The 27,993-nt window shown below is 40.6% G+C and overlaps 1 protein-coding gene and 1 long non-coding RNA gene across 4 annotated transcripts in view; one reads left to right on the forward strand and one right to left on the reverse strand.

The window, feature by feature from the left end:
- GALNT10 (polypeptide N-acetylgalactosaminyltransferase 10) overlaps positions 1-27,993 on the forward strand; it is a 239,554-nt gene that overhangs the window by 92,160 nt on the left and 119,401 nt on the right. For both annotated transcript variants that reach the window (XM_077137482.1, XM_077137483.1), the window contains exons 2-3: positions 3,833-3,935; positions 6,546-6,684. In XM_077137482.1, coding sequence (XP_076993597.1) covers positions 3,833-3,935; positions 6,546-6,684 — 242 coding nt within the window. The remainder of the gene's footprint in view (positions 1-3,832; positions 3,936-6,545; positions 6,685-27,993) is intronic.
- Positions 121-27,937, reverse strand: LOC143664013 (uncharacterized). Of its 2 annotated transcripts, none has more exons than XR_013166272.1 (3): positions 27,567-27,937; positions 8,570-8,632; positions 121-209 (listed from the first exon to the last, which is right to left on the reverse strand). It is a non-coding gene; the product is annotated as an uncharacterized LOC143664013 (long non-coding RNA). The 2 variants fall into 2 exon arrangements; XR_013166273.1 differs by having other exon boundaries at positions 127-395.

Genomic DNA, 27,993 nt, shown 5'->3' on the forward strand with positions numbered 1-27,993 from the left:
AGTACCTTTTGGTCAGGTAGTGCCATCCCCACCTTATAGGTGGGAAAATTGAGGTGCCTGTGAGTCCTGTGTTTTGTCCAAGGTCACAATTCAAGGGCTATTTCAACTAAAAACTAACCTGGGAGTCAAAGTTCCTGGTTCTTACCCTCTTGCCTGGTTGTATGTCCTTGTTTGGGTAGCTTGACCTTTTGGGGCCTCAGTTTCCCCATCTGCAAGACAGGAGGCAGACTGTCTCTGAGCAGTTGCTTAGCTCAGATGTCTGAGAACCCTCTGGCAGCTGTTTGCTAAAACATGCAAAACTGCTTGTGTCAGCAGTCTCTGAAGTCCTCTTGATTTACAGAAAGTAGAAGAGCTAATGATACCACGTAAAATAGCATAGGTCATCTCTGTAGATCCTAGGAGTGAGGAAGGAAGGAAAGATCACATTGTTTGGGCAGAAGAAGTGATAATGGCTGAAGCCATAAGTCTGAAACTCCCAGAATTCAGGAACCTAAATTCTCAACCTTGTCAGTTCATCAAGTCACTGTTTCATTTTGAAAACAGGAGTCAAAGATGTTACTTCTAGAGCTTCCAGCTGCACTCCATTCCCAGTGCTGTAGGAAGACTTTTACAAACTTATGAAGTTTACCTAACTCTTGCTACTCAGTTTCCTTCATGGACTAGCAGATTCAGCATCACCTGAGAGCTTATTAGAAATCTAGAAGCTCAGGCCCCATCCCAGATTTACTGACTTGGGATCTGCATTTAACAAGATTCCCCTTGCGATTCTTAGGCACACTAAAGTTTCAGAAGCACTAGTCCTAACCCAGCACTTGATTCCCTTCTTTCACATCTTGATGAGCAGTCAAGCATCCTATCCCAGGATCCTCCAAGGTCAGGCAAGTTACTGTCTTCCAAGTCATCTTGTTTCATGTTGGGCTAATCTGGTTTATGGAATTTCTTCTCTGTCTTAGTCTAGCCCATCAAACATTCAATAACTTCTGCTACTGACACTCACTGTCGCCTCAGGGCCTCATAGAAAAAGATAACTTCTTCCTGTTCCCCCAAGCCTTCTCATTTCTTTGTCTTCATATAAGAGTTTCTAATCTTCCGCACCCTGGAGCATTCCTTTATATCCCAGCATGTTCAGAGTCAGACTGATAACGTCAATGTGAGATGAGTGCCAAGTGAAAGGTAGTAAGGAATGGGAGGGTATTGCAGCAAACTGGCAAAACATACCCAGCTAAACCAGGCAGCTGATACTCAGCCCAGCCGAGGGGCTGAGGGTGTTCAGCCCCAATATAGGTTTTCAAGAGAAACAAAAATCTTTTAGTATAAAATTTTTTTCAGACTGGCAATTAAAAAACAACAAAAACATCCTGAAAGCCACCAGATTATGTTTGCTGGGGACCATGTTTGACCCATAAGCCTCTGGTTTTTGTGATCTTTGATGATAAGCATCTGTTTGGATTGGATACCACAGCTCAAATTGGATACAGTAGCCCAGGTTTGGTCTGGGCAGCACAAAACAGGCAGGATTATCCCCTCCTTCATTCCAGACCAGTAGTTCTCAAACTTGAGTGTTCATCAAAATTACCTGGAGGGCTTGTCAGAACCCAGATCCCTGGGCCCCACTCCCAGAGTTCCTGCTTCAGGAGGTCTGGGATGGGGCTCTAGAATTTGTATTTCTTGCACGTTCTCAAGTGATACTGAGGCTACTGGCTCAGGGACCACATTTGAGAACTAAGGCTTTAGATTCGATCCTTCCATTAAGGCAGCCTCAATTTGCAGAGCCCCTCTAATCCCAGCCATGGCCTACAGTAATCAGCTGAATTTCCCAAACTTTACGCAGGTGAAGAGGGAAAAAGAATGAGGAGGTAGGTCTGGAGAAAGGAAAGCTAAGCAGACCTTGAGTGATCAAGCCTAACACTGTAGAGGCAGAATATTACCAAAATCACCTTGCATAGGTCCCTTTCTGCCTCCCCCTCTCTCCCTGCCCCAGGGCTTAGCTTCCTGTGAAATAGGAAAAATGGGGTTAGATCACTTTCCAAGCATATTTGTTTGGGAGTTTTGATTATTTGTTTGTTTTTGAACACTGTAACTCTTTGCAAGTGAAATCCCACATGGAAGCCCAGGGTATAAACAGACCACTGCATTGCTGCTCTGATTGGTGCCCCTGCTCTCAGCCTCCCTTCCCCAAGGCAGTGCCTGAGGCATCCCCTGCAGAACTACAGATGGTCCCTTAAGGACTTAGAACTTGGTTCTAAGAACCCAGAGAACTGTTTGCAGGCACATGGGCCTTGTTTTTACAATTTTCTTTCCCTCTCTGACCAAGACAACTAGCACACTGACCTTCAGATTTTCTTCTTGCAAGTCAGAGAGGTCTATAGGAGAGAGAATGCAAAAGTTTGTTTTTACCTCCAGAATTGTTGTAGAGATACTGAGCTATTGTGCAAAATCTGCTCACATAAGGTTCAGCCAGAAACTTAATAAACAGGCACAGAGATGATTTTATTCAGGTGGCTTCTTCTTAGTGCTTATGCTCCAGCACACCGCACAGTCAGGGCCTTCATCGTTAATTACCAAGGAAATAGGACTATTGGATTCTGCATGCCACAGAGGCAAGAACAAGTCTGGGATTTTTAATGGGTGAGGTGATTCAAAAGCCATTCTTTTTTATATGAGCGCGGAAGATTCTCTTTTATATGAGCACGCCAGGCAGTGTAGTATTACCTTAGGAAGACCATAATTGAGCCCGGGGTCCAAGTCTTTAGACTTGATTGTTGTCCTGGAAAAGCATCAGAGGCCTTCTGCCAACCCTCAACCCTGGAATGTAGCTTCCTAATAGGCTCCCAGGATGTGCTGTCCTCCCCAGACACAATAAATACCCTCCACCCTCCGAGCCCAGCCCCTGCGTCTTGTGTCCCTTATAGCCACTGTCTATTCCTTTTTTCTGGCAGCCATTCAGTTGCTTGTTTGTACAGTCAAGGCACATTTGCCAGATGTTCACCCTGTCCGGGCCTGGGTTCTCTGGACTGCGGAGCTGACCCCAGCCGACTTCCTGCCCCTGCTCCAGGTGCCCCTCCCCTACCCCTTCTCCACCCATAGCCCTCTCCCCATCATTTCTGCTGTCCCAGGCCCGGCCCAAATGGCCTTGTCTCTGGGAAAGTTACTCCCAGATGGAAGGGACTTTCCCTGGATCACTCATCTAAGAGTCACTTATCTTGCGCTGTCCAGTTAGTGGCCTCCAGCCACATGTGGCTACTGAGCACTTGCAAAAGGGGCTAGTCAAAACGGAGATGTGACATGAGTGTGAAACACACACTGGATTTTGAAAACTTAATATGAAAGAAAAAAAGAATTTAAATTACCTCAATTTTTATATTGATTCTATGTGGAAATTAAGATATTTTATATACAGTATATTGGGTTGAACAAAGTATATTATTAAACTAATTTCACCTGTTGTTTTTTTACTGTGCCTACTAGAAATTTTTAAGTTACATATGTGACTTGCAGTTGTGGCTCATGGTATATTTCTGTGGGCTGGTGCTGCACTTATCGCTTTTTACCTTGGGTGAAAGGAATCTCTCTATACATCTTTTTTCTCTCCTGGTTGTGCTTCCAAGCACATTGGCCATGTGCCTGCTCGTCTTACTAAACTTTGCTGTGATTACCTGGTACCTGGTAGCACTGACATAGGCATGCTGAAGGACTTCATACATGAACAAATAAAAATAATGACAGGCATTCAGTCAAGGGGCTCTCTCAGGCCATATAACTTCTAACTCTGTGTTACCAAAATTTATTTCCCTTTTCCTTTTTTTCACAGTTTTTGTCTTCTTCTTTTAAGGGCTCACCCAGTCATCCAAAGAAGACAGTTTTCTTGGGAGATGGGCAGAAGCTGAAGGATTGGCATGACAAGGATGCCATCAGGAGGGACGCTCAGCGTGTAGGTACGGAGGGTATACTCACCCGTGGAAGAGAGGGTGTCCCATGGAGTGTGTGCACGTGCATGGTTTTTTAGCAGAGGGGTCTGGACCTCCTGGTGACCCTTCTCCATCTGTTACCATCTTTTCCCGAGTCCCCCTCTTTGCCTGCTAGCTAGCCCTTTCCTCCACTCACCTCACCAGACCCACTGCCTATAGAAGTTTCCCTTCCCCTTTGATGGGTTGATAGAACGTTTCTCTCCCATAGAAGATATTTTAACGCTAAAATGAAGAGCAATAATACTAAGCACCAGTATTTACTGAGCTCTACTGTGAGCAAGTTTCCAAGCTCTATACTTTGTGCATTTTCTTGGTGAAACCCTGCATCAATCACTGTGGCCCACTTGATGGAGAAGGGACCTGTAGCTCAGAGAAGGGGGTTAGTCAGCCCACAGTCCCACAGTGAGAAAGAGGCATACTTGGGATTTGAACCTAAGCCAGGAGGGCAGAATTGATCCCAAATGACCCAGCACTGCAGCATGAGATTGCATTCATTTAGTTGGCTTCGACTAAAGTTTTCTTCAATTAATTAGTCTTTGGAACAGTTTCTATTACACTGGGGACTTGGAAAGGGTTGAGGTGGGGGTGGTACCGAAATTAAGTAGAGAATCATCTCTCGTGAGCCTAGACTAGGAGTCAGGAGAGCAGCTCTGAGCGCCTTACAAGTCACATGACCATCAGATACTTTCCATCCTTCCTGAGCCTCAGTTTCTCCATCTGTCAATGAGGCTCACACTTCCTGCTTCAACCACCTCAGGGTGTTGTTATGAAGGTGCCCAAGTAAAATGATGGTATGAATAGTTTTGCAATACTGGAAGGCAATGTAGAAATGTAAGGGATTGGTTTTTATTCCTTTTTATCTCTGACCTACCACTATTGATTTTATTTTGAAAATGCATTATGATAAAAGCAGATTACGAATAACTGGATAGCACTGATATAATAACTGATGGTCTAAAGATATAACATGCATTTTGTCTGTATGCTAGTGATTTAAAATGAAGGTAGGTTCTGCCCAAATTAAGAAAGGAAACATTTGAAAAGAGCCGGTTTGCCAGACAGTTAAACCAGATTGTTAGAACATTGGACAAGAAAAGACTAAGCAGCGGAAATGTCATTAAGCATCATAATAACCAGCATTTGTTGAGTGCTCACTGTGCCAGGCATCTTGCCATGCATTACCTCCTCAGTCATCACCTTGGACCTTATCCTAATTAATACATGAGAAAAAAACTGAGACTTAGAAAAGACTAAAGACTTTTCCAAGATAGCATAGTAGTGGAGTAGTAGGGCTGGGCTTCCAACACAGCTCACCTGGCATGAGGGCCTGAACGCCAAGTCGCCCCCCCACCCTCACCCTGATTCTGCTTCCTGGACCTTTCTCCCCAGGCAGATGTTTCTGCTCTTGTTTTCCTGCCTGTTGCATTTGTGACTCTCACAGAATCTGTCCTGGGCACTAGGCAACAGTGTCTGGTTATGGAGTGTTACAAGTTACAGAGGTAGAACCCGCTCCCTTATCTCACCAAATTGGGGAAGGCACAGACCTGGGGTCCACACCTTGGCATACACCTTTTCATGTCAAGCTGATGTCAACATTTACTTCGCAAAACAGTAGGAGTGTTGCTCAGACCTCAAGCTCTGGGAAATGAGGCAATTTTAATCAACTGGTTTAATTGCCTTTTTTTAAGATCCTGGGTACTAGCAGATTGTCAGGCTGTGTTGCAGGAGACAATATGGGCACAATACACACTCTGGGAATGCAGAGAATAATATCCTGGAGTATCAGGGCCTCTTTTCCCACATGAACTGTGCAGATTAGAAAGCTAGCATGTTGTCCTCCCAAATCTGATTCAAATCAACACTTTTCAAGCAATCCTGGCCTAGGCAAGGCAGGTCCTAATTTGTTTGCCAGCTTTAGAAAAAAAACATCTTTTATCATTTGTGGCAGTTTTGAATAACTGGAAATTTGGCCTTACTTAGTAATCTTAATATTTCCTTACATTTGTGTAGGGTTTTGTAATGTACAGAAAGCTTTCATGTACAGCCTTTCATTCGGCTCTCTCATTCACACTGTGGGTACCATAGTGAAGTACCAGTGGGGGATACCAGAGCTCAGAGAGGGAGTGTGACTTTCCCGAGGTTGACAGGCTCATATATATGACAGACCTAGCTTCCCATCCAGATAAGCAGACCCCATGGTCAGGGCTGTCTGGGGCTCCTGGTTACATGAAGGGAATGTGGGCTTTAGAACCCACAGGCCTGGTTTTCTAACCTTTCTGAGTCTCAGTTTATCCACTCACAGAATGGGAGCTCTGATGTCCTCAATACAGGGATGCTATGGAAATTACATGAGAACAGGGTAATAGAGTACATGACATGACAGCAGCTCCATAAATGCTCATCCCTTCCCACTCTTTGCACCTTCCCTGCAAATTCTGGAGGAACACTCCATATCCAAGTATAAAGTTTTGTCTTTGTGGTTTAATCACATTTTTCATCCATCTTCCCCCACCTCATATATAGTACCTGCATATATGCATGGTAATTAGCAACAATGAATTTGTTCTTTGCCTCTAGGAAATGGAGAACAAGGGAGACCTTACCCCTTGACCGATGCTGAGAGAGTGGATCAGGCATACCGAGAAAATGGATTTAACATCTACGTCAGTGATAAAATCTCCCTGAATCGGTCTCTCCCTGATATCCGGCACCCAAAGTGAGTTTAACATCTCTCATCTTCTGGGATCTAAGAATTTCGCCTCTGGCTCTTAAGAATTAATTAAAGGCACAGGTACACGAAGCACTGCTGGAGAAGAGAGTCCCTCCTATTTCATAGGGTATTTTTTTTTTTTTTAACATGGGCAGTCACCAGGAAGCGAACCCTGGTCTCTGGCATGGCAGGCAAGAACTCTGCCAGTGAGCCACTGTAGCCCGCCTTCGTAGGGATTTTATACCAATGTCCATGTGATCAGGTTCTCCTAGAATTTACAGCTGGTGTGGGGCTTTGGGCCATGGGAGGGTATTGCAGTTTCCCTGGAGAAACCAGTCTCCTTCCTCTTTTCAGGCAGTGGGAACATGTAACCTTTACATGTCCCCTTTTGCTCTGGCCTACAAGAAACTTCCAACCTAACTTTGGGTGACAATTGCAGTTATGATGTGGCTTTTAAAAATTGTTATTGTAGCTATCCTGTGTACCTTGATATTTATGCCTTTGTTATAAGCTCTCTCAGGTCATTTTGAGATATGACATAGAATGATTATAAAGATGATAACTATAGCTAACATTCTTTGAACATGTGGTGTGGTTTGTATGCATCAACTCAGTTAATTCCCTCAAGGGTCACGTGAGGTAGTTCCTATAGTAATGCCCATTTGACAGATGAGGAAACTGAGGCTTAATGGAGTTTTGTAACTTGCCTAAAGTCACACAGTGAATAAAAAGCAAAGCCAGAACATAGACACTTGTTCTACCAAAAACTACACTCTAGACCTTATGCTAATCTGCCTCCCTTTGGTGATGGTGTTGGTGATTTTCTCAGATATCAGTCGTTCTCAAACTTGTCATGCATTAGAATCACCCAGGGGGCTGTTGAACAGGGTATTCACCCTCGCCACTGTAGTTTCCGATTCATTAGGTCTGGAACAGGACCCAAGAACTTGCATTTTGATCAAGATCCCAGGTTATGCTGGTGCTGCTGATCATGATACAAAAACTTTGAGAACCAGTGCAACAGATGATTTCAAAATTGCTTCTACACAAAGGCAATACTGAATAACACTGCAGTGTGAGGTGTTTTGCTCAGCTACTAAGAAGGTGGAGCCCAGGAGAAGATAATAAGAGTTAACACTTACTAGGTGCTTGCTATCTCCCAGGCGTTATGCTAAGCCGGTGATTCTCCTAGCATGGTTTCCAGAACAGAAACATCAGCATATGGGAGTTTGTTAGAAATACAAATTCTCAAGCCCCAGTCTATATTTACCAAACCAAAACCCCTGTGGCAGAGGGAGGGGGTAGCAGCAATCTATGTTTTAATAAGCCCTTGAGGGAATTCTGTGGTACACTCATGATTCAAAACCACTGTTGTAGACACTTTAAAATGCATGAACTCAGGGTCCACAGGTGGTTCAGTGGTGGAATGCTCGCCTTCCATGCAGGACACCCAGGTTTGATTACCAGACCATGCACCCCCCCCCCCAAAAAAAAAGGCAAGAAAGAAATGCATAAACTCAGCCAAACCTCCTCAGAACCCTATGAGGGGAGGTACCATTTCTAACACCATTTCACAGTTGAGGAATTGAGGCACAAAATGGTTAAATAATCTGTATAAAATGGCACAGCTGGTGAGAGGTGGAGCCAGAATTTGAAGCCAGAGAGCCAGAGAGTCTGGCTCTAGAGTCCATGTTCTTAATCTCTGAGCCAGAAGGATGCTTCTTCCTATAAAAACTCAGTCAGTAGAATTCAGTGATGAAGAATCAATCTTGTGAGCATGTTTGGCTATATACAGAATGCTCCATTACCTCCTGTAGTTCCTGTAGCAGTACCCTGAGGCTGGCATTGTAGATGAGGTAACCCAGACCCACAGAAGTTGGGAAAGACTTACCCTGAATCGTGCAGCTAAGGCTCCCCACCTGAAAGGTGTGCTGCTCATTAGTCCATAAAGCAACTGTTAAAGAAGCAGAAAAAGAGATCAGACTTTACTAGAGATATGAGAAGCTGATCTGGTTGGGACTAAGGAAAATCAGAATACAGGACAAAAGTTGATATTGTCTGTATTCTAAAACTTCACCTTCTGTGTGAAGGCCAATGGAAGAGATGTTTATTATGTCCAAAACTAAAATTTTCTATAACACACAATCTAACTTAACTTGTCTATCCAGTTTATTTAAACAATTTAAACACATGGAGCTTAGAATAGGAAATTCTACTTGTAATTATGTATAGCTTAATGTAATACCCTTATACATTCCAGAGTATGTTGGACAGATAAGAAAGCATTTGCAAAATCCCTTGAGGACTGGAGAAAAAGTATGGATCTCTTAAACTTCTCCTCTTGGAGAAGTTCTGATATTCTCTCAAGCATTAGGGATCCCGAGTTAATAGGTCAAGCCCTTGATCTTGAGGCTTGCTGTCATGAAACTTATTTCTGTAATAGGGAGACTAAGCCTATGTATAATTATGCCTAAGAGTCACTTCCAGAGAACCTCTTTTGTTGCTCAGATGTGGTCTCTCTGTCCCTAAGACCAACTCTGCAAATAAACTCATTACTCTTCCCCTCTACCTGCGATATAACATCCAGGGGTATAAATCTCCCCACCAACATGGGATATGACTCCTGGGGATGAGCCTGGTTCTGGCATCATGGGATTGATAATGCCTTCCTAATGAAAGGGGGGGGGGGATGTAACAAAATAAGGTTTCAGTGATAAGAAATTTCAAATAAAGTCAAGAGGCTGTTCTGGAAGATACTCTATACAAGCTTCAGTGAGATATTGCAAAATGCTGCATATGCCAAGCCCCACCTAACAGTATTCCTAAAAACCCTAAAGGATACCCAGGGCTCTATCTGAGACCTCGTAAAAGTTTCACTCACAAAGTTTATTTTTTCAGAAACTTAAAACCTCCAGATTGTTCCTATGCCAGATAAGGCCTGAAACCTTGAGTTACCAGTCTCTACAAGAACATCAACCAGTTACATCCTCCTACCCCAAAATGTCAACATCCCTTTTCAACATGAAGAAATTAGAATGGTCTTTGCCCAAATATCCCTAAAGATTGGGAGAAGTATCAAATAAGAGGAAGGAATTTTAAAAGAGAAGATAGGATTTAACAAATGAGTATGACTCCTGAATCATTATATTGATATTTCTTTTTAGTCTCCAGTATATTAGAGCAGCTAAAAGGGAATACCTGAAATTGTGGAAATGCAACCCATACCATACTTTGAAATTTGTTCTATAACTAATTGTTAAAATGTACTTTGAAATTTATCACTTTTTTGCATATAGGTTTTATTTCACAATAAAAAAAATGTGTTGTTGTTGTTTTTTTTTTAAAGCTGTGCTGCTCCCCTAGGGCAGCCTCTTTTCCAAGGATTTGAGGAGTGAGGCGGGAGCAGGGGCCCTCGGTCTGCTCCCTCTGGAGTTTGCAATTTGTTTCGTGGGCTTCACTGCCAAACACCAGATTTTCCCATCTGAGTCCAAGAGTGTAGTTCAGCTAGTACTAATGTTGCTGGATTCATAACTGTGACTTGACTAGAAGGCCCAGAAACTCACTTTATGTGTTTAGTCCCTTGCAGAGTTCAGAATTCTTGACTAATTTCATCAGTCTGGGCCCGGAAAAGAAGTTCATTTGGGCGCATTAACGTCTAACCTCAGCGTTTGTCCTTGTGGTACTATGAATTCTCACCCCTGGTGGCTCCTGGGGAGCTTTTAGGAAAACACAAAGGTGCAGCCCTACCCCAGACTGCTGGAGTCTGAATCTCTGGGGTGTGATCTCGATCTCCGTATTTTTTTAAAACCTCCCATAGTGATTCTCATATTTAACCAGGGTTGAGAACCATTCGGATGAAATAAGGAAGATTTTTTTAATGAGAGAGAGAGGGTGGACATGGTCACAGCTGTCATCCATCTGTTCATTTATCCATTCGGTAAATATATATCATTGGTCTTCTATGTGCCAAGCCTGTGCTTGACACCAGGAACATGGCAATAGATGAGACATTGTTGTTGCTTCAAAGGAACTCACAGTCTTGTGGAAGGGATGGAGACAGATGGAGTCACCAGATCATTCCAGCACTGTTGGAGATCAGTAATAGTGGTGAGCGCAGGTTGCTTTGAGACACCAGAGAACACCTCCTACCCTGCGCCAGCCTTTGGAGAGCCAGGAAGGCCTTCCCAAGGAGGTGTTATATACTATGTCCTGTGCAACCAAGAGGGCTAGCGGGGGGTAGAGAAAGGAAGAGCATTCCAGGCAAAGAGAACTGCCTGTAGACAAGACAGTGCAAATTCTTTGGCTTAGGTCCTAAAAAGATTAGTCTTGTAGCTGGCTAGCAACACAGCCAGGATGGGGACCCAGGCTCTTTGTCTCCCAAAGCAGTACTCTTTTCCAACAGCCTTGAAAACAGAAAAGCATTCTTAATCTAGGGGCCATCCTGGAGTCCACAGACAGATATTCAGGTGACATTCAGGAGAGTCTGTAAACTTGAATGGGGAAAATATTACATTTTTATCTCATTAACCTCTGTTTTAGTTTCCTGGGACCTGCCATAATAAAGTTTCACAAACTAGGTGGCTTAAAACAACAGAGATGTATTGTTTCACAGTTCTGAAGGACAGAACTCCAAAATCAAGGTATCGGCAGGGCCGTGATCCATCTGAACCCTGTAGGGGAGAATCCTTCCTTGCCTCTTCCAGCTTCTGAGGTTTGCTGGCAATCCTTGGCATTTCTTGGCTTGTAGGTGCATCACTCCATTCTCTGCCTCCATCTTCACATAGCCTTCTCCCCTCCGAGTCTCTTCTCCTCTTCCTATGAGTACACCAGCACATCATACTCCAGCATGACCTCATCTCAACTACTTCCATCTGCAACAACCCTTTTTCCAAATTAGGTCACATTCTGAGGTACTAGGGGTCAAGACACCAGCATATCTTTTGGGGTGACACAGTTCAACCCAGAACAACATCTAATGGAAATTCAGTGTCCCCTTCAGTTATGATGTAGGCAATAAACCACCTTTGAAACTTGTCACCAGAAGGAATAATTTGCTTTCATGTCACTCTATAGAGATCTTGAAATGTCATATATACTTACCATTGCATTTGAAATTAAAGTAGTTTTTAGGACCATCACTAAATGTTGTTGTTCAATGTGTTAATAAAGAAGCATATTCGTTACTGTATTTCCGATTTTTGTTTGCTTGTTTTTGCATGGGCAGTTACTGGGAATTGAACCCAGGTCTCTGGCATGGCAGGCAAGAATTCTGCCACTGAGCTGCTGTCGCACTGCCCCAGATTTTTTGTTATTTTGATAGCTGTATTTCAGTATAATTGATTTTCTTTACTAACTTGTATATATGTATTTTTTATGCATTATAAGCGTGGTTCTGAGGACATATCCACAGACTTCACTAGCCTGACAGAGGAGTCCATGGCGTCAGTAAGGTGAAGAGCCTGTGTTTCAGCTGGTTGTGAATTGAGCCTAAGGCACCTCTGCTACCACCCACCAGGCTAGCATCCAAGTTACAGCTAAGGATCCAATGCTTCTGACACTTCTCTTTTTTAGAATCCCCAATTGTAGAAGCTAGCTTTTTAGAAATGACTTGACAGGTGTCTTAAATAGGTTCCCCCCATCCTCCCCAGGAGCCATCTTTCTTGCATTTTGACAGCAAAAATGGGTGAATAAATTAGAACGGTTGAGCCACTTACTCCCTTTAGTTTCTTTTAGCTTAAACAACTTCTCCAGCAGAATCTCAGGTTTATGTGTTGCGTTTTAATCCTCCAAACCACATTTTGGCAACAGTATGTCAAGAATAGGATTGAGAGGCTGTTTGTTTGTGCCAATTGCATTTCCTTCCACCAGAAGCTGCACCAGGGAGAACACAGTCGCAGAGAATGGAAACTGGGCAGCTCGGCCCTAACTTGCTGGGCTTGCTTGTGGAAGGCAGCCAGCTGGCTCTGAGCAGGCTGCCCTCTACACCTCCCACCAAGTGGTGCTGAAGAGAGGCTGGCTGGTGGGCTGGCCCACTTTCCCTACCTCTTCTCCCCTCTGGGAGCCCTGCTGGGCTTTTGGCAGTCACACACAAAGGCACCTCCCAGGGCACAGGAGTGAGGGCAGGATGAAGCCAGAACTGCTGAAGCAGCCAGGGTCTGCAGGTCTCTGTGGAAACCTCTCATTGGGTGATCAGTTTCTCCCATGCAAACATTATCCATAGGGTGAATGAAAGTAGTCTACAACTCTGACATCTTTCTCTATTCCGTGGCTTTCACTTCCAATAATGAATGAACCTGAATAGAGTCCTTATTGCAATAAAAACCCAAGTCTACCAGATTCCTGGTTCCATGCTCCTTTTAGCTTTTTCCTTTTTGTCAAAATAACTTAAAAACCCATATTATTAAAATAGGCTAGTGTCTTGTTGAGCACTGTTACATACTCAAAAAGTTACAAAGTAAAAGTATTAAGGGAAAGAATCATAGCCTCTGACATTTGACAAATATTTACTAAATATGTACTCTGAAAGAATGTCAGCTTACCAGCACAGGAAGTTTAATTCAACCCACCTTTGTTGTACAAATAATAACAATAATAGTAATTATATACGTAGACATAAAAATGTTATCTGGGGACCAAGATGGAGTAATAGGGACCAGAGTCACTCTCTCACCTGAAGTAACCCCCTTAAAACCGTACAAAATATATGAAGCAATGGTTTTCAAGACCCTGGATGGGCAGTAAAGGACAGGAAACAAATGAGGTAAACCCAATAATTGCCTCATCATATTGCCCTGAGAGAGTTTCCAGGGAGGGGGAGCTCAGGAAGAGTCAGGAAGACTCCCTGAATTGAGGAGTTGGAGCTGAGAATCCAGGGCAACTAAGGTAGTTAGTACAGGACAGCGAAGAGAGCTGCAGTGAGAGAGAACTTTGGAGATGTGCAGAGGGTCCCTTCAAATGTTCAGCAGCATACTGAGGAGTGAGGAAACTACCCAAGGCTGGAACAGAGCTACCCTAGAGGAAGAGAGGAAACAGTGTTTCACATGGGTCAAGAGTTGTACCTCTTCCCACCAGACTGGAAGACTTAATAATTTATCATTTATAGCGAATGGGGTAGAGTACTCACAGGAGTCTTGCCCAGTGGGAGCTAATTGTTGACTAAGCAATGCTCTGGCTTGCCAAAAAGTCATAAATTGTGATTTTGACTAGTGCACCTCCTAATATAACTTATATGGACAGTTTAGTTGAACACCATAAGTACATGGAACCTTGAGTAGGGCATGAGATTTTGTAGGTTTGTCCAGAGTGATGCCCTGATAAATCCCAGAGTGATTTCAACAGTGAATCAAAAAGTATTTACATTTGACAGGGAATGGTGAGGAAGGGGAAAAATTCGACTTCCCCATTTGGAGAAGGCCTGATATTCTCACAAGCAGTGAGGACAACAAAATCAATAGGCTGAAACCTCGATCTTGGGGTTTGTTCGTATGAAACTTAACCCCGCAAAGAATAAGTTAAGCCTACTTAAAATTAGGCCTAAGAGTCACCCCCAGAGAACCTCTTTTGTTGCTCAGATGTGGCCTGTCTCTCAGCCAACACAGCAAGCAAACTCACTGCCCTCCACCTCTCTACATGGGACATGACTCCCAGGGACAAAAATCCTAGAATGGGAATCCTCCACCTCTCTACATGGGACATGAGCTGGAACTCAGCATCAAGAGATTGAGAAAAACTTCTAGACCAAAAGGGGGAAGAGAGAATTGAGACACTGTCAAGTGTCAGTGGCTGAGAGATTTCAAACAGAGTTGAGAGGTTATCCTGGAGATTATTCTTACGCATTATATAAATATCCCTTTTTAGTTTAAGGTGTAGTAGAGAGACTAAAGGGAAGTGCCTGAAAATGTAGAGCTGTGTTCCAGTAGCCATGTTTCTTTAAAATGATTGTGTAATGATATATCTTTCGCAAAGTTACTGCGTGATTGTGAAAACCTCGTTCTGATATCCTTTTATCTATGGTATAGACAGATGAGTAAAAAATATGGATTAAAAATAAATAAATAATAGGGGGAACAAATGTTAAAATAAGTTGGGTAGAGGGAAATACTAGTGGTCAATGAGAGAGAGGGGTAAGGGGTATGGTATGTATGAGTTTTTTTTTTTTTTTTCTTTTTATTTCTTTTTCTGGAGTGATGTAAATGTTCTGAGAAATGATCATGGTGATGAATATACAACTATGTGATAATGTTGTAAGCCATTGATTGTATAACAAATATGGAATGTTCATACGTTAAGAATGTTCATGTTTGTATGTTGATTGGTTTTATTAATAATTTTTTTAAAAATCATAAATTGAGCCCCCAAAGAATCAGAATATCTCTAAGTAACTTAACTTCATCACAGTACAAAGCTGGAGAATGTTTATAGAAATATAAAAATATTCAGGATCCAGCAAGGTAAATCCAATCAAAGAAGCTGGATTAGATATACTAATATCAGTCAAAATAGATTTTAGAGCAAAAAATATTACTTATAATGAAGAAAATGAATTTGTAATGATAAAGGGGTCAATTCATCCAGAGGACATAGCAGTTCTAAATTTTTATGCATCTAATAACAGAGTTCAAAAAACATGAAACAAAAACTAATAGAACTGCAAGGAGAAATAGAGGTAGCTACAGTTTATAGTATGAGATTTCAATACCCATCTTTCAGTAATCGATAGAACAAATAGAAAATTAGCACGATTATAGTAGACTTGAACATACTCTTAACCACATGATCTAGTTGACATTTATAGAAGATAACCACCTAATAACAGCAGATTATAAATTCTTTTTAAGTATATACAGAACATTTACCAAGATAGACCAGATTCCAGGCCCAAAATCAAGTTTCTGTAAATATAATACAGTGTTCTCTATCCACAATGGAATTAAATTAGAAATCAATAACAGAAAGATCTCTTAGAAATCCCCCAGATATCTGGAAATTGTATAACACATTTCTGAAGTAGTGTCAAAGAAGTCAAAGAAGAATTGAAAAGGGAGATTAGAAAGCATTTTGAACTGAATGGAAATGAAAACACAACGTGTCAGAATTTACAGGATGCCACTACAACAGTACTTAGGAGGAAAATTATAGCATTAAATATCTATATAAGAAAAGAAGAATTGGTCTCAAATTGACAATGTCAGCTTCTACCTTAAGAAACTAGAAAAAGAAGAGCAAATTAATCCAAAGTAAACAGAATAAAGGAAAAATAAAGATCAATGCAGAAATCAATGAAATGGAAAACAATAGAGAAAATCAGTGAAACTAAAACCTGGTTCTTTAAGATGGTCGATTAAATTGATTAGCCTGAAGTCAGTCTGATAAGGAGAAAAAGAGAGAAGACACAAAACCAGAAATAAGAGAGATTCTTTAAAGAATCTTAAGAGAATAAGAAGTGAATATTCTGAACAACTTTGCCTGTAAATTCAACAACTTAGATGAGATGACAAATTCCTAGAAGGACAAAATCTACCAACGTTCACTCAAGAAGAAATAGATAACCTAAATGACCTTATGTCTATCAAAGAAATTGAAGTTGTAATTGAGAACCGTCCCACAAAGAAAATTCCAGCCCCAGATGGGTCCACTGGTGAAATTCTACCAAACATTTAAGAAATAATACCAAGGATTCCAGGCCAAGATGGTGGCTTAGTAAGGTGTGGGATTGAGTTTGTCCTCCAGAGCAGCTAGAAAATAGCCAGAAACAGTACAGAACAACTGCTGGGACCATGTCAGTGACTGGACACACAGCATACCCCAATCTGAACAAGGTGGACTGACTGTGAACCCACCCAGAACCATAAGTCCTCCAAGCCATGGCGGCTGGCACCCCTCCCCAACAGGCTGCTTCCCAGAGAGGGAAAGGAGAGACTTTGCTAGCAGCAGAGGCTGAGCACAAACAAGCTCCAACTGTAGAATTAATTAACAAATTCTTACTACTAAAATTAGGCCCCCAGCTCAACTGAACCTCAAATAAAACCTGAGGCTGCTGGTTTTTGCCCCATCACGAAGAGGGCAGGGCTGATGGAAAAAGAAAAAAAAAAAAAGGTCTTTTGAATCAGATATCACATAATACTTAAAAGGGTCTTTTTCCTGAAGGAAAGGAGGGGGCACATAAGACCTGGTGATACACAAAGCAATGTACCAACTTAAGCTCTTGATGGGCAAACCCAAGGAATGGGGGTCCTGCTCTGAAAAGGGTTTTTCTTTTTCTTTTTTGTGGCTGTCTTTCTACAGCTTGACTACTCTTTGGATATAGCTGCAGGGCTTCTCAGCCTCCAACTGACCCAGGCATAGGCAGAATTGGGCTTGTTTGAGAGTTTGTCTGGAGCCTGTGCCTTCCCCAGGAGAAGAGTGGGGCCCAGCTCAGGTGGAATCCTTCCCTCAAGGGATTCAAACCCCAGGGTCTAGAAAAGTGAACTGATTGAAGCCAGCCTACAGTCTCTCTTCTGTCTCCATCATGCCCCAGCAGAGAGAGTTGGCTGAAGTTAAAGGTACCACATCACCTTATGCTGGTGGGACCCACAGGCCGACATCTGCCACATACTTGGCAGGATAGGAAAAATAAAGATTTCAGAGGCTTCTTAGGAAAGTCTTTCAACCTGCTGGGTCTCACCCATGGGAAAAACTGACATAGGTAACTCTTTCCACCTGACAGGAGGCCGGTTTAGTCTGGGAAAATATGACTGGGGTCTATAATACCTAAGTAGACCCTCCTAAGGAGAATTTAAAAAAAAGTACCATAAAGATAGGGCAAGAAACAAGAAAACAAGGACTCAAAAATTCTGATCCGTTAAACAAAACCTAAGCTAGGGGGCTAGAATAAGCTGAACTGAATGTCAAAGAACAAATCTACAACAAAGTCATTCAGCAAGAAAATCCTAGGTTAAAAAAGTGAAAACATTCTCCAGAATAAACTAATTAAGGAAATTAAATGCCTAGATGCCAGCAAAAAATAATGAATCATACTAGGAAAACTGAAGATATGGCCCAGTCAAAGGAACAAACCAACAATCAAATGAGATACAGGAGTTGAAACAATTAATTCAGAATGTTCGAACAGAATGGAAAACCTCATCAAAAACCAAATCAATGAATTGAGGGAGGATATAAAGAAGGCAAGGAATGAACAAAAAGAAAAAATCCGAAAGTGTGAAAAAACAAATCACAGAACTTATGGGAATAAAAGGCACAGTAGAAGAGATGAAAAAAATCAATGGAAACCTACAATGTTAGATTTCAAGAGACAGAAGATAGGATTAGTGAACTGGAGGACGGGACATCTGAAATCTGACAAGCAAAAGAAAATATAGGGAAAAGAATGGAAAAATATGATCAGGGACTCAGAAACTTGAATGACAACAGGAAGTGCACAATTATATGTGTCAAGGGTGCCCCAGAAGGAGAAGAGAAGGGAAAAGGAGAAAAACTAATGGAGGAAATTATCACTGAAAAATTTCCAACTCTTATGAAAGACTTAAAATTACAATCTAAGAAATGCAGTATACCCCAAACAGAATAGATCCAAATACATGATCTCCAAGACACTTACTAATCAAAATGTCAAATATCAAAGAGAAAGAAAGAATCTTGAAAGCAGCAAGAGAAAAGCAATCCATCACATACAAGGGAAACTGAGTAAGACTATGTGTAGATTTCTCAACAGAAACCATGGAGGCAAGAAGACAATGGGACGATATATTTAAGATATTAAAAGAGAAAAACTGCCAAGCAAGAATTCTATATCCAGCAAAATTGTCCTTGAAAAATGAGGGGCAAATCAAAACATTTTCAGGCAAAAAAATCATGAGAGAATTTGTGACCAAGAGATTGGCTCTGCAAGAAATACTAAAAGACAGGAGAGAGAGGTGTGGAGAAGAATGTAGGAATGAAGACTATCAGTAAAGGTAAAAAGAAGAAAAATTAGATATGACATATAAAATCCAAAAGGCAAAATGGTAGAAGAAAGTACTGCCCTTTTAGTAGAACACTAAATGTTAACGGATTAAGTTCCCCAATCAAAAGACATAGACTAGCAGAATGGATTAAAAAACAGGACCCATCTATATGGTGTCTACAGGAGATGACGCATCTTAGACCCAAGAATAAACAAAGGTTGAAAGTGAAAGGTTGGAAAAAGGTATTTCATACAAACAACAATCAGAAAAGAGCAGGAGTAGCCATACTATTATCCAACAAATTAGACATCAAATGTAAAACAATGAAAAGAGACAAAGAAGGACACTATGTATTAATAAAAGGAACAATTCAACAAGACATAATCATACATATTTATGCACCAGCCAGAGTGCTCCAAAATACATGAGGCAAACACTGAAAAGAGAAATAGACACATCTACCATAATAGTTGGAGACATCAATTCCCCACTCTCATCAATGGACAGAACATGTAGACAGAGGATCAATAAAGAAAGAATTTGAATAATACAATAAATGAGCTAGACTTAACAGATATTTATAGAACATTATACCGCACAACAGCAGGATACACCTTTTTCTCAAGTGCTCCTGGATCATTCACAAGGATAGACCATATGCTGGGTCACAAGGCAAGTCTCAATAAATTTTAAAAGATTGAAATCATACAAAACACTTTCTCGGATCATAAAGGAATGAAGTTGGAAATCAATAATAGGCAGAGTGCCAGAAAATTCACAAATATATGGAGGCCCAACAACACACTCTTAAACAACCAGTAGGGTCGAGGAAGATGACCTTACAAGAGAAATCAGTAAATATCTCAAGGCAAATGAAAACACAACATATCAAAATTTATGGGATGCAGCAAAGACAGTGCTAAGAGGGACATTTATTGCCCTAAGTGCCTATATCAGAAAAGAAGAAAGAGTAAAATTCGAGGAATTAACTGTCCACTTGGAAGAACTACAGAAAGAACAGCAAACTAACACCAAAGCAAACAAAAAGAAAGAAATAACAAGGATTAGAGCAGAAATAAATGAAATTGAGAACATGAAACCAGTTGAGAAAATCAACAAAACCAGAAGTTAATTCTATGAGAAAATCAATGATTGATGGACTCTTAGCGAGGTTGACAAAAAGAGGAAGAGAGAGGATGCAAGTAAATAAAATCAGAAATGGAAGAGGAGACATAACCGCAGACCCCACAGAAATAAAGGAAATAATGAGAGGATGCTATGAACAACTGTATGCTAATAAACTAGACAATGTAGATGAAATGGACAACTTCCTAGATAGGCATGAACAACCAATGTTGATTCAAGAAGAAATAGACGACCTCAAGAAACCAATCACAAGTAAAGAAATTGAATTAGTCATTAAGAAGCTCCCAAAAAAGAAAAGTCCAGGACCAGATGGTTTCACATGTGAACTCTACCAAACATTCAAGAAAGAAGTATCAATCCTGCTCAAACTCTTCAAAAAAATTGAAGAGGAGGGAAGGCTACCTGATTCGTTCTATGAAGGAGGGAAGGCTACCTGATTTGTTCTATGAAGCCAACATCACCTTCATACCAAAGCCAGACAAAGATACTATAAGAAAAGAAAATTACAGACCAATCTCACTAATGAATATAGATACAAAAATCCTCAACAAAATTCTGGCAAATCAAATCCAGCACCAGATTAAAAGAATTATACACCATGACCAGGTAGGAGTCATCCTAGGTATGCAAGGATGGTTCAACATAAGAAAATCAATTAATGTACTACAGCATATCAACAAATCAAAGCAGAAAAACTACATGATCATCTTGATTGATATAGAAAAGGCATTTGACAAAATTCAACATCCTTTCCTGTTGAAAACACTTTGAAGGATAGGACTAAAAAGGAACTTCCTCAACATGTTAAAGGGAATATATGAAAAACCTACAGCTAACATCATCCTCAATGGGGAAAAACTGAAAACTTTTCTCCTAAGATCAGGAGTAAGACAAGAATGTCCACTATTACCATTGTTATTGTGTTGGAAGTTATAGCCAGAGCAATTAGACAAGAAAAAGAATTACAAGACATCAAAATTGGAAAGGAAGAAGTAAAACTCTCACTGTTTGCAGATGATATGATACCATATATCAAAAACCCTGAAAAATCCACAGCAAAACTACTACAGCTAATAAATGAGTACAGCAAAGTGGCAGTTACAAGATCAGCTCTCAAAAATCTGTAGTGTTTCTATACACTAGTAATGAACAATCTGAGGGGAAGATCAAGAAAAAAATCCATTTACAATTATAACCAAAAGAATAAAATATTTAGAAATAAATTTAACTAAGGATACAAAAGACCTATACAAAGAAAACTACAAGAAATTGGTAAAAGACACTTGATAGACTAAATATAGTTAAGATGTCAATTCTACCTAAATTGATTTATAGATTCAATGCAATACCAATTAAAATCCCAAAAACTTACTTTTCAGAAATAGAAAAACCAATAACCAAATTTATCTGAAGTGCAGGGTGCCCCAAATAGCTAAAAATATCATGAGGAAGAAAAATGAAGTCAAAGGTCTTTCACTATCTGACTTTAAGATGTATTATAAAGTTACAGTGGTCAAAACAGCATGGTACTGGTATAAAGATAGATATACTGACCAATGGAATTGAATAGAGTGGTCAGATATAGACTTTCATCTATGGACAGTTGATCTTTGATAAGGCAGTCAAGCCAACTCACCTGGGACAGAACAGTCTCTTCAATAAATGGTGCCTAGAGAAATGGCTATCCACATGCAAAAGAATGAAAAAGGATCCATATCTCACACCCTATACAAAAAGTAACTCAAAATGATCAAAGACCTAAAAAATTAGATCTAAGACCTTGAAACTTATCAAAGAAAATGTAGGGAAATATCTTCAAATCCTATAATAGGAGGCAGTTTTCTAGATCTTACACCCAAAGCATGAGCATTGAAGAAAGAATTAAATAAATGGAAACTCCTCAAAATTAAACACTTTTGTGCATCAAAGAACTTCATCAAGAAATTAAAAAGACAGTCTACACAATGGGAGACAATATTTGGAAATGATATATCAGATAAGGGTCTAGTATCCAGAATATATAAAATGATTATTCAACTCAACAACAAAAAGACAAATAACCCAATTACAAAATGGCAAAAGACATGAACAGACACTTCTCAGAAGAGGAAATACAAATGGCTAAAAGGCACACGAAAAGATGCTCAACTTCCCTGGCTATTAGGGAAATGCAAATCAAAACCACAGTGAGATATCTCACACCCACCAGAATGGCCATATCAATAAAACAGAAAACTACAAGTGCTGGAGAGGATGTGGAGAAAGAGGTACACTTATCCACTGTTGGTGGGAACGTCAAATGGTGCAACTGCTGTGGAAGGCAGTTTGGCAGTTCCTCAGGCAGCTAAGTATAGAATTGCCATATGATCCAACAATACCATTGCTAGGTATCTACTCAGGACATGAGGACAAGGACACAAATGGACATTTGCACACTAATGTTTATAGCAGCGTGTGCTGGTCTGAATCTGTGGTGGACCCCAGAAAAGCCATGCCCTTTAATCCTCGTTCAGTATTGCTGGGTGGGAGTATTTTGATTGTTTCCATGAAGATGTGACCTATCCAATTGTGGGTGGTAACTTTTGATTAGATGATTTCCATGGAGGTGTGTCTCTACCCACTGAAGGTGGAGTTGCTTGCTGGAATCCTTTAAAAGAGGAAACATTTTGGAGAGAGTCTCTTTTGGTAGAGCCACGTGAAAGCCAGCAATGCCTCCATGTTCGCCATGTGCCCTTCCAGCTGAGAGAGAAACGTTGAACGTCGTTGGCCTTCTTGAACCAAGGTATCTTTCCCTGGGTGCCTTAAATTGGACATTTATATAGACTGTTGTAATTGGGACATTTTCTCGGCCTTAGAACTGTAAACTAGCAATTCATTAAATTCCCCTTGTTATAAGCCATTCTGTTTCTGCTATATTGCATTCTGGCAGCTAGCAAACTAGAACACAGCATTATTTACAACTGCCAAGAGATGGAAGCAGCCAAACTATCCATCAATAAGCAAGTGGCTAAACAAGATGTGGTATATACATATGATGGAATATTATGCAGCTATTAGAAAGAATAAAGTTATGAAGTATGTAATAACATAGATGGACCTTACGGACTTTATGCTGAGTGAGATCAGCCAGAAACAAAAGGACAAACACTGTAAGGTTTCACTGATGTGAACTAACATTAATGAATGAACTTGGAGAATTTCAGTTGGTAACAGAGACCATCAGGAGATAGAAATAGGATAGATATTGGGTAATTGGGGCTGAAGGGATACAGATTGTGCAATAGGACTGATTGTAAAAATTTGGAAATGAATAGCACAATACAACCTAATTGTGATACGGTAATGTTAGTACACTGAATGAAGCTGAATGTGAGAATGATAGAGGAAAGAGGGGGGTACAAATGAAATCAGAAGGAAAGATAGATGATAAACACTGAGATGGTATAATCTAGGAATACCTAGAGTGTATAATGATAGTGACTATGTGTACAAATTTAAAAATGTTTTTGCATATGGCAGAACAAAGGAATGTCAGTACTGCAGGACATTGAAAACAGATGGTAATTCATATTTTAAAACTTTAACTTATGTGTGAGAATAAAGCAAAAAATGTTTATTTGGTACAAAATTTATATTTTAACTAGTGCATTTCCTAATATAACTTATGTGGACAGTTTAATTGAACACCACAAGTACATGGAACCTTGAGTAGGGCATGAGATTTTGTAGGTTTGTCCAGAGTGATGCCCTGATAAATCCCAGAGTGATTTCAACAGTGAATCAAAAAGTATTTGCAAAATCCCCTTGGGGGAATGGTAAGAAAGGGGGAAAACTCAGCTTCCCCATGTGGAGAATTCTTGATATTCTCACAAGCAGTGGGAACAACCAAAGCAGTAGGCCAAACCCTCAATCTTGGGATTCGTTCATATGAAACTTAACCCTGCAAAGGATAGGCTAAGCCTACTTAAAGTTAGGCCGAAGAGTCACCCCCAAAGAACCTCTTTTGTTGCTCAGATGTGGCCTCTCTCTCTCAGCCAACATGACAAGCAAACTCACTGCCCTCCCCCTCTCTATGTGGGACATGACCCTCAGGGGTGTAAACCTTCCGGGCAATGTGGGACTGAAATCCTAGAATGAGCTGGAACTCAGCATCAAGGGAGTGAGAAAACCTTCTCGACCAAAAGGAGGAAGAGAGAAATGAGACAAAATAAAATGTCAATAGCTGAGAGATTCCAAACAGAGTCGAGAGGTTATCTTGGAGGTTATTCTTATGCATTATATAGATGTTACTTTTTTAGTTAAGGTATAAGGAGAGGCTAGAGGGAAGTCCCTGAAAATGTAGAGCTGTGTTCCAGTAGCCATCTTTCTTGAAGATAATTGTGTAATGATACAGCTTTCACAGTGTGACTGTGTGATTGTAAAAACATTGTGTCTGATGCTCCTTTTATCTACCTTATGTACATATAAGTAAAAAATATGGATTAAAAATAAATAATAGGAAGAACAAATATTAAAATTTAAAAATGGGGGAACAAAGATTAAAATAAATTAGTAGATTGAAATACTGGTGGTCAGTGAGAGGGAAGGGAGGGTAAGGTATATGTAATATATGAGTTTTTTCCTTTTTATTTCTTTTTCTGGAGTGATGCGAATGTTCAAAAAAGTGATCATGATGAATACACAACTATATGATGATATTGTGAGTTATTGATTGTACACCATGTGTGGAATGTTTGTATGTTAATATTATTCCTGCAATGGGAGCAGGGGCTCGGGTCTGCACTGCCCCCCCCCCCCCCCGGTGCAGAACAGTTTCAGACATTCTGTAGAACAGTGACAGGTTTGGAAGCTACGATTTTGTAGTTATTAGCAGTTTTTATCTTTTTTTTTAATCATTATTCATGTGATGGAGTAAGCTCGTGTGACACTTTTATATGATAGTACCTCACTGTGAGATTAGCCTCCGAGAGGTGCTCAAGATATGAGAGTTATGCAGACTCCCCAGTTTGGCAGATTGTGAGCGAGCCGGTTGGGGGATGGTTATAAACTGGATGTTTCACAAGCTGGGAAAGGAAAAACCCAGGATTTTTTGGAGCATCACTGATTTTTCAGGAGACCTAAGTCTGCTTTCCTCCTCTGAAATTAAATGACTCCCTTCTGAACAATGGTGTTTCTTTCAAGGTAACAGTTATTGAGCCATTGGACCTAAATTGGAATTTGAAGGTGCTCATGAGCTTTAAAATGATACGGCAGCTAATAAAACTTCTCAAACTGATTTATTTTGTTTAATTTTTAAAAACAGATTTCAGTGAATTCAGCCCTTGGGTTAAAATTGCACAGATAAATAGCCTACAAGCAAAAATGGCAGTCAACTTAAAGTCAAATGGACAGTTTGTACTAGGTCAAAACCACCCAGCTTCTACCTGAGCTGATGTGTGGTTTGCATTCTTTTATCATTTCTTCAAACAGGCACATTTTCTAAGTACTGTAAAAATAGATACTATGGGTGGGCTACGGTGGCTTAGCAGGCAAACTTCTCGCCTGCTATGCCGTAGACCCGGGTTCGATTGCCGGTGCCTGCCCATGTAAAAAATAAAAATTAAAAAATTTTTTAGAAAGTAGATACTGTGTTTACCATTAACAGGAACATCTCCCATCTATCAAGTGCTTACTGTACTATGTGCCAGGCACTGTGCTAAGCACCTTACCAGCCCTGTCTTACTTGTTCCCATTTTCAGCTTTTAGGTGATGACAATTTTATTTCCTTTACATTTGGGCACTATCTGTTGGTTCACAAACGCACTATTACTGTTTTTTTATTCCACCCTCTCTAACAGTGTTCAGCTCAAACAGGATGACCAGCTCCATTTTTTAGCTGAGCAAACTGAACCTCAGAGAAGTTCAGCCTCTGCCCCAGTTCGCACAACCAGTGGAAGGCAAAGTGAGGCTCAAACCTGGATCTGAGTGTGCGTTTTTTCTACTCCAACATGTGCAAACTGAGATGCATTTCTCACAGAGAAGGAAGGAGATTTTTTTAAATTCTAATCCTCTGTGCGAGAAGATTCTTGGATCACACATTGTGAGCAGGATTTGCTAAGATAAATGGACCCAGCCAGCAGATTACTCAAGTTGCTTTTCACTCACAATGCTGAATGTAATATATGCTTTTCCAGCAGCAGATAAATAGCATTCAGGGAAATTGGTTACAGAGATGAGTTTACTTTCTAAGTGGTATTGGCCTTGAAAGGGTTTAAGGAAAAAGAAAATAATGGCTGGAAGATAAAGGTGATTATCAGTTCTCTCGCTTCATTAACATGGCATCAAGGACAGTGTGATGGTAAGACAAGCAGAGGAGCTTAGTTCAGGAGCATTTTTATGGTCAGGAAAAAACATGCTTCCCTCCTGATTGCAGCCCTCGTCCATATTCTTTTTTAGGGAAGAATTCAGTCTTCTCCAGTCCGCCCCTGCCCACCTGCTCCGCCTTCCTCCCGCCTCCCCCCCCACACTTCAATCCTAATTCTGCTGGGACAGTGCATGGTAACAGTGTATATGTTTCTGTAATTGTTTTCTTTCTTATGCCAACCTTATGCACAGATGAACGGGTTTAGAATTCTGTTTTGTTTTTCAAAAATGTGGTTACATAATATATATTTTGTTTACTTAATACAATATGGTCACATTTCTAAGACATATGCATAGCTTGACCCCTCTTTTTATTTAGTACACAGAATATCAGTCTTTTCAATCATCCTCTGTTGACAGGCATCCATTGTTTCCAGTTCTTTACTTCTGGAAACAGTGTGGCAAATATACCCTTAAACATATATCTTTATACCTTTATTTTTTTCTTTTTTCCTCCTCTTTCATGAGTCATCAAGAAAGTGGATATTAAAGTCCATTTCCTCGTAACTACTGTTTGCCTGGCAGCTAGCCTCTTACTAGGATTTGAGGTGTGATCCTTATGGTTATTATTTCATGCTGAAGTACAGGTCACCTTGACCTTACTGTCAGCTTTCTTTTAAAGTGTGAGCACATGGAATATGTTGCATGTAATTGCTATAGAAGGGCCAAATACGGAAGAGTGCTGTGAAGAAACTATTTGATTTTGTTGCTAACTCTGTTAAAATTGATTATGATCTCTTCAAATAGGTTTTCAAAATGTAAGTTCAAAAAGAGATTTAAAAAAACGAACAGCCTAAACCAAGATCGTATAAATACTGATTGTGTCTGAATTCTTTGGTGCAAGTCTGGTTGCAAAATGGGAGATGGTGAAGAGGTTCATAACTAATAATAGTAATAGTAACAATAACAATAAACCTTCTTCACTGTCTATTGAGAAGAGAGAGTAGCAGCTGGGGCTGCCAGCAAATCCTCCCCAAATGGAAACATTCATGACAATGTCAGCCTTGGCCCATTTTTACCACACTTTGATTCTAGGCAGCCTGCCTTAAAGAGAGAGCCAGCGCTGTTTCATTCCCAGAGATGGGTAAAGAAGGCTGAGCCCCAGCTGAGGAAGGAAAGCTTTTGTTCCCATGAAACAGGAGAAAGTGTCAGGGGAGGGCCTTCAGTCTATGTTCTGAAGGGATATGAGGGTTGGGGGTCTGGCAGGGATTGTCACACTCTACCCACTAAGCCTCCTTCTCTTCCTTTAGTTCCGGAGCCTGGAGTTACTTGTAACTTCCACTTAGCTTCTTGGTGGCTCCAGAGCCCATTGGGCTTAATCCTTCTGAGATTGCTGTATTATAAGGACCATCCTTTACACAAAACATTTAAGCCATGTGCCACAAAATGACCTACCGTGGTCTCTGTGAAACGGAAACATAAATTCCTGGGCCAAATGCTGTACCAAACGCTTTCACATGTGGTATCACTATGATTCTTTGTGACAGCGTTAATATGAGGGAATAGCCCCCATTCTACCCAAGTGGAAACTAAGACTCAGGGAGGTTGTGAATTTGCCAAGGTGATCCAGCTGCTAAGTGACAGGAATGAATCCAGATCTCAGTGTTTCCTCAGCCCATGCTCCATCCCTCACTACACCTGTAGTTGCATCCTTTTAAAATTCCTTTTCTGGAATTTTCTAACTTAACATTGGAACCCAGGGCCAGTATTTAAGTTGTAAACATACTGTCTCATTGTATGACCCTGGGAGTGTCTCTCTCCATTTTGGGCCTCAATTTTCTCATGTATAAAACAAAAAGTACAGAGAAAATAAGATTTGCTT

The sequence above is a fragment of the Tamandua tetradactyla genome, chromosome 20 (assembly GCF_023851605.1).
Source record: "Tamandua tetradactyla isolate mTamTet1 chromosome 20, mTamTet1.pri, whole genome shotgun sequence".
NCBI lineage: Eukaryota > Metazoa > Chordata > Mammalia > Pilosa > Myrmecophagidae > Tamandua > Tamandua tetradactyla.